The sequence below is a fragment of the Taudactylus pleione genome, unplaced genomic scaffold (assembly GCF_031769625.1).
Source record: "Taudactylus pleione unplaced genomic scaffold, aTauple2 ptg000366l, whole genome shotgun sequence".
Taxonomy (NCBI): domain Eukaryota; kingdom Metazoa; phylum Chordata; class Amphibia; order Anura; family Myobatrachidae; genus Taudactylus; species Taudactylus pleione.
In genome coordinates this window covers 9,439,077-9,451,331 of record NW_028284767.1, presented here as the reverse complement: position 1 = coordinate 9,451,331, position 12,255 = coordinate 9,439,077, and the positions used below count along the sequence as shown (strand labels likewise).

General features: G+C 41.6%; 1 protein-coding gene across 3 annotated transcripts in view; it reads left to right on the top strand.

Moving 5' to 3' along the window:
- The window catches only part of ISOC2 (isochorismatase domain containing 2), a 65,507-nt gene that overhangs the window by 12,863 nt on the left and 40,389 nt on the right, over positions 1-12,255 (top strand). For all 3 annotated transcript variants that reach the window (XM_088444571.1, XM_088444572.1, XM_088444574.1), the window contains exon 2: positions 352-492. In XM_088444571.1, coding sequence (XP_088300697.1) covers positions 361-492 — 132 coding nt within the window. In that variant the 5' untranslated portion in view covers positions 352-360. The remainder of the gene's footprint in view (positions 1-351; positions 493-12,255) is intronic.

Sequence of the window (12,255 nt, the reverse complement as noted above, 5' to 3'; positions counted from 1 at the left end):
CGGGTTTTACAACCTGACACTTCGTAAATGACCCCCCCCAGTTGTAAATAACTGTCCTGTTCTGGTAATAATAACTTCAACAGTACTTTGAAAAAAGGGCAACATTGTTTTTTCTGGTGCGTTTTATCACCTATAAGCAGATTTCTAAGAGAACCAACATAAGACTTAAGGTTGTTTGTGACTTATTGGCCACCACTCTCCTATTTATTTTAAGCGCTTGTTTTGTACATGTTGTTGCACGTTTCAGTTGCTAACGACTGAAATGCACAAAGAATAGTTAATTATGGGCGAGTTCCCTCATTGTGTGGGTTTTTAATTTTGAGTATATTTATTTATTTATTTTTATTGTAGAAAGCTGAAATGTCGCTGAGACACCTTGGAAGGCTGGGACAGCAGTCCAGTGTCCTGTTCCTATGTGACATGCAAGAGAAGTTTCGACATAACATAGTCTTCTTTCCTCAGATTGTATCTGTAGCTGCACGGATGCTCCAGGTAAAATAAATAAAAACAATCTAAACAACATCAATAGATAAATTGCATACTATAAAAGGGTTTTGCATGAGATGCATGGTTGATCAAGATATGGGAAATTGCTTGCTTTGTTTAATTAGTTTGTGTAAAGAAAAAGAAAGATATTCTAAAGTATCAGACCGGCATTAATATATTGAGAAGTACAAAGTATATCAGAGGCTTTTTTACTTTTTTTTTTTTTTCTTTCAATAAAGACAAGTTAGAAAACCTATCCCTATAATAATAATACAATCAACATATATTACAGTTTAATATAGATAACAATTGCTAGGTCGGTAAATTTTAAGGATGAAAAATAAGAAATGTCATGTTTTGCCAATTCCTCTCTCTTCTGCCTCATTTTGTCTGTAATACTCTAATAGCAAGCGATAGCAAGTAAAGCCACTTGTGGATTTTTCTATAGTTTTGAACTAAATAATGAGCCTGAAATAGCAGGTTATTTTTCTTGTCTGGAGCAGCAGAAGATAGCTAGGTAAGTGTTTGTTCTTAGTACTGAAACCCAGTTACCTGTGGGCCTGATTCAGAGTTATCAAAATACAGAAAAAAGAAACTCTATTTTGTGAGCACTCTTATATCAGATGTAATTACTAAAAACACCTTTAATTGGCATAGTAATGCCTATGTAACTCACAGTATGGACAAACAACAATAATAATAAATAACATGATACAACATGAAACATATATTACCGATTACCAATATATTAAAAATAAATTAATCGGGAAAGAAAACAAGTGCCTCTTTGTAGTATACTTCTGTGAGATAATAGATATAATCTCAGAACATAAGAGCAAGGTGTGCTCCTAATAATGGCGAAATATAACATGCATACATTCTCATATACAGCTATAAAAATTAAATATAAGCTAGGACTAGTTTGTATGATGACAGCATGTAAGATAAACAACATATATCACTGTGTCTGCCGAATAATCAGTAATGTCTTAACAGTATAGGTAACACCTAAGAATATCAGAAAAGTCAGGGGTGGAGACACTGTTGCACTAAATTCTACTGCTCCTCACTTAGCATATAGCCATCAATTGGGAGTGAGAGATTGTTTGGGAGCAGTTGCCCCTTAGAAACAACAGAGTAACCGCAACGTTACTCAATATTTCACTTCTGCTGTTATGGGTCTTACATAATGCATAGGGCCCTTAATGAGAGAGTTACTCTGATTGAGGTAGTCGTCAGTTAATAGAGTGAATAGGAAAAGGAGAGAAGACAACAGGTGTCAGCATAATCTGAATAAATACCTATATATCAATATTATATATTATTATTATAGTGGTTTATATTATATAACCCATGTAAATGAACCACTAGTTTTTTCATAAGGAACCAAGAAGTCTTCGCTCATAAATAATCAATCTGTGTTAATTGGTTTAATTGAAACAACAGAAGACATAATCAAGTATCTGCAACAATGTATTTAGAACAAATTCCTGCTTCTATATTATAACAGGATAAGATGCAAGTGTGAATGTTATTACCAAACATCCATTTAATCCTGCTGTATGAATTCAGCAGGTCCGTGATTGGTAGATTATACTGATAATTCAAGGGGTTGCTAATACATGTCAAAGTATATCCATTTTCAAGTAATTAATCCACATCAAATGGCATCACCAGAGTAACAAGAGAAATAATCATATATTTACAATAATATGTAAAGGCAAATGTCTGCTGATACACAATAACAAAATAAATGCAAATACCATCGTTATTATTTTCTGCGTATAGCTTAGTGGAAAATTAAATTTAGGAAAGTAAAATGGTATTTTAAGCAATCGTTGAACACAGGTCATAAGCCTGTTAATGATACATTCTAAATTATATGTATAATGCTGAATCAATAGAAATAAATATGCTGCCTAAATAGTACAAAGGCTGATATATACCACTGGACAATATGAAAGCACCTGTCAGACAACAGTGTGCTGTCACGCCGTGTGGTCCACCTATATTATGTAGCATCCGGAATGATATCGGATCATATAACTAGAATGTGTTATCTGAATAGTAGTTAATACTGACATGTAGGGGCCACTATACAAATCAAAGCACCTGTCAGATAACAGTATGCGGTCATGCTGAGTGGTCCGCCTATACAGTATAACGTCCGGACCAACAAGTGATAAATAGTGAAAGTAAGAAATACAAACTAGTAAAGTGGGTGTCCTGTGCTGCGCAATCACAGGCACCCGTCCATCCCGTCCAACACGTGTTTCGCCGACCAGGCTTGTTCACGGAGGTGAGAGCACTGTTTGAAAGTCTCAGGACTGCCCGGGTTAATATCCCGTGCAGTAGCGTCTCATACGTCGTTGAGACGTGATTGACATATGATCCGGCCTGTAAGCATCTATGCCAGACCGAAATAGTCAAAGGAGATAGAGAGATCCAGCCTGAACCTCCTTTGATCTGGATTTGGTATTTACTTCTATCGTAGAGTTCTGGGTACAACAAATAATCAGCCTACTTATGTGACCATCACTTAGTATGAATAATTAGTGAATAACAAGGAGATCAGGTTGATGAATATATACGGATTACTAACTTTAAATGAATATAACTAATAACCGTTCTTCCATTAGCCCCATGTAGTCCTTACATAATAGCCTTTAATAGAACCAGGGACATATATATTAAAACCTGTCCCATTCACCAACATAAATAAAAATATATATAAATATATAAATAGATAAATAAATATGAATTGGTGAAAGGTATATAAACATAAAATTGATCAAATTAAAAAATGAAAATAAATAATATATAACAATAATAAAAATAAATTATAGATATTAAATATAAAATTAAAAATATTGATGGGCATAAGTGATGTGATAAGTGCAATAATGTGTCAATATACATAAATATAACTTATATGGTGAAAGTGTTAAGTGTATATAGTGGTGATTATTTATAATCAGTGAATGTATAAATATTAAATATGAAAACAGGGAGGGGGGGAAAGGGGAAGGGGGAAAAAGGGGTGGAAAGGGGGGGGGGAGCGGAAGGGGAAAGGAAGGGAACAAAATATAATGTGGCAATGTATGTGATGGTGTGTGAAAAAAATATATAATATACCAATTAAATACAAGGCATAATAACTGTTATTAGACAGTTATATTGATCAAGGTGAAAAAATAAATATATATAAAAGTGAAAGTAAGTGTATGTGAATTAAATATGTGAGGTTTGAGAACCTTACTATATCAGAGCTGTTATAGAAAATATTACAGTATTAGGTGCCTATAAAGATTACAGAAAGGGGCTGTAACTGTTATATTCATTCAATCCACTTGGTGTAAGGGTATTGAGGCTAAATATCCACTCAGTTTCTTTTCTGAGTAAGGTAGTACTCAAATCACCTCCTCTAATCCCCAACTTCACTCTTTCCAGGCATGTTACTTTCAACTGCCTAGGGTCACTCTGATGTTTTAGTAGGAAGTGCCTAGCTACTGAGGAGAGTTTCTTCATTTTTGTACTGTCAGATTTCGCATTTTTGATGTTACTAATATGCTCCAGAATGCGAGTTTTAAAACTTTTCGTCGTCATTTCTACATATTTATAGTCACATGTGCAAATTAGACAGTAGTTGACCCCTGTTGTATTGCAATTGAAAAAGTCTCGGGCGACCACATATTTGCCATATCTATTTTGTATTTTGCAATCAGTGCTGATATATCTGCAGGCCCTACACATACCACATGGGAATGTGCCTACTGTTTTAGGTCTCCTTCTAGGAAGACGCTCATAATGACTGTGTCAAGAGGTCCCCCAGATTTCTCGCTCTCCTCCAGCTCATTGATACCTCGGAACTAAGATTAGCTTGTAGGTCATTGTCCAACAAAAGGACTGCCCAATGTTTCTGAATGATCTTTTTAATTTTTTGCCAATCTCTACAAAAATCAATACAAATCTAATTTTTTGAGCATCTTTTCTGGATTTAGGTTTGGGGAAGATTAGAGTGTCCCTCTCAATTTTGGACACTGCAAATTTAGCCTTTTTAATACAGCGATTGCTATAGCCTCTATTCCGTAATCTCAAAGAGAGATTATCGCATTCTCTCTTAAAATCTTCTTCGTTGGAGCAGTTACGACTTAGGCGTAGGAATTCGCCTTTGGGCAGATTAGATATTGTAGGTGGGAAGTGACAGCTTTCCTCATGAAGGAGGCTATTAGTAGCAGTAGATTTTCGATGAAGGCTAGTAACAATTTCTCCACCTATCTCTTTGCGTATCTTTAGATCCAAAAATGAGATACACTCTTTGCTAATTTCCCCGCTGAATTTTAAATTCAATTAATTGGTATTCAGAATATTCATGAATTCTTCGAATTCCTGTTCATTGCCTCCCCAAATGACAAATATATCGTCGATATACCTCAACCATTGTAAGATGTGTTGGGTATATTTGTCATAGGGTTCCGCAAAAACAACTTCCCGCTCCCACCAGCCTAGAAATAAATTGGCATAGGTAGGAGCACAGGTGGAACCCATTGCTGTTCCTCTTGTTTGTAAGTAAAATTTGTCTTCAAAGGTGAAATAATTTTTATGTAGAATAAAGGACAACAAATGAATCAAGAATTCATTGAATTCACCATTGTTAGTCATCTCTAGAAAGTATCTCACTGCTAAAAGACCATCCTTATGTTGAATAGAAGTATATAAAGACTCTACATCTATTGAAATTAGCAAATGGTCATCTCCTAATTTGATACCGTGGATCTTTTGTAGGACATCTCTGGTATCTTTGAGGTAAGAAGAGGAGAGTAAGGACATGATCCCTCAGATGCATGTCAACAAACTTACTGCCTTGTTCTGTAAGACTGCCTATCCCAGAGACAATCGGCCTACCAGGAGGATTTTTGCATTTTTATGTACCTTTGGGAGTGCATAAAAAGTAGGTATCTTGGGGGTCTTGACCTGTAAGAACTCAAATTCATTCTTAGTGATAATGCCTACCTGTTGGGCCACCTTAATCATCCTGTTGTATAAGCTGTGAAAATTTTCGGTTGGATCAAACATAAGTAGTGTATAGCAAGAGACATCCTGTAATTGTCTCAGAACCTCTTTCACATACTGGGCAGCACAGATGGTGTAATGGTTAGCGTTACTGCCTCACAGCACTGAGGTCATGGGTTCGATTCCCACCACGGCCCTACCTGTGCGGAGTTTGTATATTCTCCCTGTGCTTGCGTGGGTTTCCTCCGGGTACTCCGGTTTCCTCCCACACTCCAAAAATATACTGGTAGGTTAATTGGCTCCCAACACAAATTAACCCTAGTGTGTATGTGTGTGCGCATGTGATAGGGAATATAGATTGTAAGCTCCACTGGGGCAGGGACTGATGTGAATGGACAAATATTCTCTGTAAAGCGCTGCGGAATATGTGTGCGCTATATAAATAACTGGTAATAAATAAATAATAAATACATCTCCTTAGGCCAAAGGACAATGTTGCCCCCTTTGTCAGATGGCTTAATGATGATATGATCCCATTCCTGTATTTCTTTCAACGCTTGTTCTTCAGATTTTGTAATATTTAGGTGCTGAGTATGTAAGCCTTCTTCTAGCATTTTATCCATATCCCTAGATACTAGTTCCATGAATACTTGGACTATTCAGAGTTGTGTACTATGTTTACAGATTGGAGTGATTGTCAGTACACCGTGCATGCGTCTAAGTCGCAGTGCGCAGGCTTCTAAGGACCATTACCATAGCCGCTCACAGCAACTATTCGTAGTGTGACAGAGTCAGGGAGCATTTGGGGGAGGTAATGGGGAGTGGCAGCACAGAGTGCAGGCGTGTTATGACTGTTTTGGGGGCACATCTCTGCGACTGCGATCCCGTACACAAGGAATAGGACTCTGGCGTCTCAATCCCCATGGCCGTTCTGTGGGACCATAGACTCACTCAGGTCTGCAACAATTTAATGATCTGCGACCAATGCTGCATTTTGTGTAGGTGCTTGGATTTGGAGAGCCGCAGGTGGGCGTCTAAATACATCTCCCAGTGGCTGCGACATTTGCATATTTTCATATTGTAAAAACACATCTTGTTTGTTTCATTTCAAAGCCATTGTGGTGGTGAATAGAGGCCAAAATATGAAAATTCTGTCAATGTCCCAATATTTATGCACCTGACTGTATACACCTACCTCCTGGAGAGTGTTCTTGATTTGGCCAACTGTTGTGAAGGGGTTTTTCTTCACCAGGGAAATAATTGTTTTGTCATCCACCACAGTTGTTTTCTGTGGTCTTCCGGGTCTTTTGGTGTTGCTGAGCTCTCCGGTGCGTTCTTTCTTTTTAAGAATGTTCCAAACAGTTGATTTGGCCACACCTAATATTTTTGCTATCTCTCTGATGGGTTTGTTTTGATTTTTCAGCCTAATGATGGCTTGCTTCACTGATAGTGACAGCTCTTTGGATCTCATATTGAGAGTCGACAGCAGCTGATTCCAAATGCAAATGTCACACCTAGAATCAACTCCAGACCTTTTACCTGCTTAATCGATAATGAAATAATGAGGGAATAGCCCACACCTGTCCATGAAATAGCTTTTGAATTGACAGTCCCATTACTTTCGCCCCTTAAAAAGTGGGAGGCACATATAGAAACCGTTGTAATTCCTACACCGTTCACCTGATTTGGATGTAATTACCCTCAAATTAAATCTGAAAGTCTGCAGTTAGAGCACATCTTGTTTGTTTCATTTCAAAGCCATTGTGGTGGTGAATAGAGGCCAAAATATGAAAATTCTGTCAATGTCCCAATATTTATGCACCTGACTGTGTTTCCCTATTCTATCATATTTGGAAAATAAAATGGTGTCACACTCGAGTGGTTTGTGGACCCGAGCTGTAGATTCTGGTAGGAGAGTGTTCAGGAGTACTTGTGGTTTGATATAAATCCTGCCTCATGGAATGTATTCTGATCAGTGGCGAAACTCCCGGAGACAATGGAGTAATTTGCCGCCGGGCGCCAGCCCTGAAGGGGGCACCTGGCTCCATTGCCACCCGACCGTTCCGGGCACTGCTGAGGAGCTGCATGGAGAAGGAGCTCCTTCTCTCCACTCTCCCCACCAAATCTCCCCCCCCCTCCATGGCACCAGCGGCAGCACTCGCTCCTGAGCTCCGGGTCCCGCAGTGCACTATGGGAGTGACGTCATGACTTCACTCCCATAGTTCAGAGGAGTGGGCACCGGGGGCGGACACAAGCAGGCACTGGAGCTGGGTTTAAGGTAAGTGTGTTTTTGTGTGTGTGCACGCAGGCGGGGGCATTACAGGGGCCTTACTACTGGGGGCATCCTATGGGGGCACTACAGGGGCCTTACTACTGGGGGCACTATTGGGAGCACTACAACTGGGGGCACTACAGGGGCCCTTACTTTTGGGCACTTCAAGGGGCATTACTACTGGGGCACTGCAGGGAGCATTACAACTGGGGGCATTACAGGGGCCCTTACTACTGGGGACACTGCAGAGGGCATTACTACTGGGGGCACTACTACAGGGGGCATTACTTTTAGGGGCATTATTACCTGGAGCATTACTGCACGGGGCATTATTACTACTGGGGGCACTGCATAGGGAGACCACTACTGGGGGCACTGCATAGGGGGACCACTACTTGGGGGCACTGTATATGGGGCACTGCATAGGGGGACCACTACTGGGGGCACTACTGGAGGCACTGCATATGGGGACCACTACTGGGGGCACTGCATTTGGGGACCACTACTGGAGGCACTGCATAGGGGGACCACTACTTGGGGGGGCACTACAGAGGCGGGCACTGCATAGGGGGACCTCTACTGAGGGCACTGTATAGGGGGATCACTACTGGAAGCTCTGTATAAAAGGATCTGTATAGGGGGGCGGCGGCAGCTGGGGCTGGCATAGGTGCTGGGGGGGTGGTAAATTTTAATTTGGGGGGTGGGGGGGCACCAACATTTATCTTGCCTCCGGGCACCTGGGATGAAGTTATGCCACTGATACTGACTTGATGGAGGCTGCCCAGTATCAGAGAAGTTGGCTGAGTCCCTAGTCAGAGGTGCGGAGTCTAACAGGCCAGTGGTTTTCACCAGTGACCCCTGCAAGGGGATTTGGGCTTGGCTACGCCCGACGTGCAGGTTGCAGTCCTCTGCTATGGTTTCCCTGTACTGGCAGCAGACTGACACGAATGAGGAACACTCTGGATAGGGATGCCTAAGTTAGAACCGGACAGGATTCACAGAAATGGGACCAGATAGCAACTGGAGCCAGCGGTGCAGCGAGATGGAAATCTGCATTGAGATAAACGGAGGATACTGCAGGATCTCAAATGGTATCTCACAGCTAGGCTGAAGACAACATTGCACTGGCAATTTGCTCAGGGCTGGGAACTTCCTAAAATACCCCTGGCTAGCCAGCAATTGAATACTGGATTCAGGAGACAGCAAATAAGGATTACGTTGGTTTTATGGAAGTCACCTGATTTAGAAGCAACATGACTGTGCCCAGCAAGTGAAGCCCATGGAATAGAACCCAAGTGAATCGCTTGGTAAACTAAGATATGGCTGCCCGTAGAAAGAAGCAGGACGCTGTCACTGGAAAGGCAGTGAGCAGTGCTCTGTCCTGCCACTGCACCCGCTGGCGAGTCAGAACATCGGGACCCGCCGTGGATGAATGAGGACTCCGAGATCCCCTGGCACGCCCGGACAGGCAAGTGGCAGGGTCTGATACTTGGGGTCTTTGGCCAATTAGATTCTGTGATACTGAAATCTTTAGAAGAAAGATATAAACTATTGCCTCGAGAAGAAACCCCTTTCCACATGTCAGCAGATTAGAGATGCAAGTGTTATATACAGGAAGACTTTACAATAGTCACCTTTTTTCCTTCTACTGACACTCTTTTTGTGCCTTCAAGATCGAGAATGAAAGTGAAAATCGGAGAACCCTAAGATGACTTTTGCCAAAATCTGCACCTCTAACTCCAGTTAGAATTTCGCAATATGCAGACATATGGACACATTACTTCAAAGGTCAGTGGGTTTAAGAGATTAAAAAATGTCTGCAGTATAGAATATAAGCAGTTTAACATCTCTGCACTGTGCAAACCCCTGGAAATGTATTAGATATAGAAACTTTGCAAACCATTAATTAAAGCCAAGGTTCTTACTTCAGTTCCCATAGATCATTTGGGGTATAGGCTTTTCCTCTAAACCAGAGGTTCCCAAACGCGGCTCTCTAAAGGCACCCCAACAGTTCAGGTTTTAGAGATATCCATGGGTGAGCACAGGTGGTTAAATCAAATTGACTGAGGTACTGTTTAAGTCACCTGTGGTCAAGCATGGATATCCTTAAAACCTGGACTGTTAGGGTGCCTTGAGGACCAAGTTTGGGAACCTCTGCTCTAAACTATTTATCAAGAAATCCTCAGGAGCCTATCTCATTATTATTTGTCAGTTTTGCAGAGAACCCATGTACTCTACTCTTATCCAATTCTCACATCCATAGATCTCCAGGACGCTTACTTTCTTTTTCCTATATTCGTTCCGCAGACAAAATTTCTTAAGCTTATGGATCCTGGCACAGCAGTTCCAGTTTACTCGTCTGTCTCTTGGCCTGGTAACTTTCTTAATGTTAAGGTCTTATACCTATTACATGGGATAGAAATTCCAGTATCTGGAGAAAGACAAAGGTCAGATACTCTGTGAATGGAAATTAGGGAGGCAGTAAGAATGTACATAGGGGGTCATTATAATAATCTTGAGCAGAGGTTGGCACACGTATCTGTACAATGGCTGTCACAATTGGTGTCTTCGAGTTACCTGTCTCAGGTGGTGATCGGGTTTCAACGGAGGCCGGCATGACTCGAACCACAGATGATGTAGATGGCTCTATTCACAAGACTTGTGTAGCAGTGAAAACTGCCTTTGATGATAAATGACAGGAACTGGAGGGACCGGACTGGGACCGGCAGGAAGACTTGTTGAATTGAACTGATGAACTAAGAACTTGACTCTGGGCTGGAACAACGTGGACTGAACTGATGAGCTTGGAACTTGACTCTGGACTGGAATAATGTGACAATTGCTGAAGGGAAGTCAGGTAATGCTGACACGTTGGCTAAACAGGGTAATCTGGAATTTCTATGACAAAGGCTGGAACTCAGATGCAGGCTGGATTGGATAATTGGGAATAACCGGTTTCAGGTAGGAGTCGGTAGGTTTGGGAATTTTAGGTTCAGGGAGGGAGTAGGTAGGTAAAAGGAGCAGGAGTTGATCCATAGCAGGAAGCAAGGCAGGGTGACACGATGCAGGTTTACAGAGTGCCAGGGACCAACCAGGAGTAGGACTAGCAGCAGAGCACAGGCCAGGTATTGCTGTAACAGGACGACTGGATGCCAAGTATTACTGTAGCAGGTTTTCGGGATGCACCAGGGTTTGCTGTCAGCAGGTTTACTGGATTGCCAGGTTTAGCTGTAGCAGGTTTTCTGGAAGCATTGAGGGTTGCTGCCAGCTGGGTTACTGGATTGCCAGGTATAGCTGTAACAGGTTTTCTGGATTGCATCAGGGGTTGCTGTAGCAGGTTTCAGGGATACACTAGAACGCAGAAACAGCATGAACCATACACCACGGGAAGTCGAGATGTTCAGGCGCAGAATGCTATCAGGGGAGGAAATATATACCCTGGGTCTGGCAGCAATTGGTGGATACGGACAGGTGGTCTGGCAGTAGCATTCTGAGTGGTGGAAGGCACAACATGTAGAGGGAGTATTCATCTCTGCAGCACTGAGAATCAGAACCACACCTGCAACTCCAATCAGGGCTAGTAGTGCTCACAGACAGGAGAGACCAGGTGCAATAATCACTGTGACAGGAATGCATAGAGAAGTCAGAGCAGATCCCCCAGGAGAACTACAAAAACAGATCCATGGGACAGCTGACAGGGGTAAGTCTCAAGGCAAAAAGGTGACAGCTAGACACGGTCGTGACAATGGCAAAGTGGAGGAGACCCAAAGTAATGGTTCAATGTAATGTTATGTTTGGTGCATGGTAAATCAGTCCTGGGACAGAACAGAAGGCAAGGAGTATTCCAGGAGGCATGGTCAAATGTAATGCTATGGTCAGTGCTCAGTGACTCAGTCCTGAGGCAGAACAGCAGACGAGGATTACTCCAGAAGGCATACAGGGGTATTCAATATGAAACATTAACTTCACTGCCGAAGTTTACGTTTCATATTGGAGTTTTTTTCTGCGTTAAAGTATCGGGCGCGTTCCCGCGTATCCCCGTATTCAATTTGAAATCGTCGAAAACGGGAACCTCCGAAGTTGGATTTGCGTAAAGTTACGATTTTTTCCTTAAAAAATTTGTAAGACCCCCCTAAAGTTGTAAAATCATGGGGGATCACTATGGGTAACCCCGTTTTAGCCTTTAAATGAAAGTCGGGGATTTAAATTGCCGCAGCAGGTGTTTTTTTCCCGACATTGAACAAGTGATGCAGTGATGCACTTAGGTTAGTTTTTTCATTTTTTTAAGTGGTCCCATCAAATTTGGGGCACATGAAAATGGGTACTAGCATATTTTTAAGTCCCTAAAGGTAATTTTTTAAAATTCTGCAAAAATGCACCTGCCGCTACTTTGCGCAATGAATAAAACACCTGCCACATACTTGGGGACCCCACCAGAAATAATTTCGTTAGTTTGGTAATTTTTTTACCAAATTTTTTTTTTT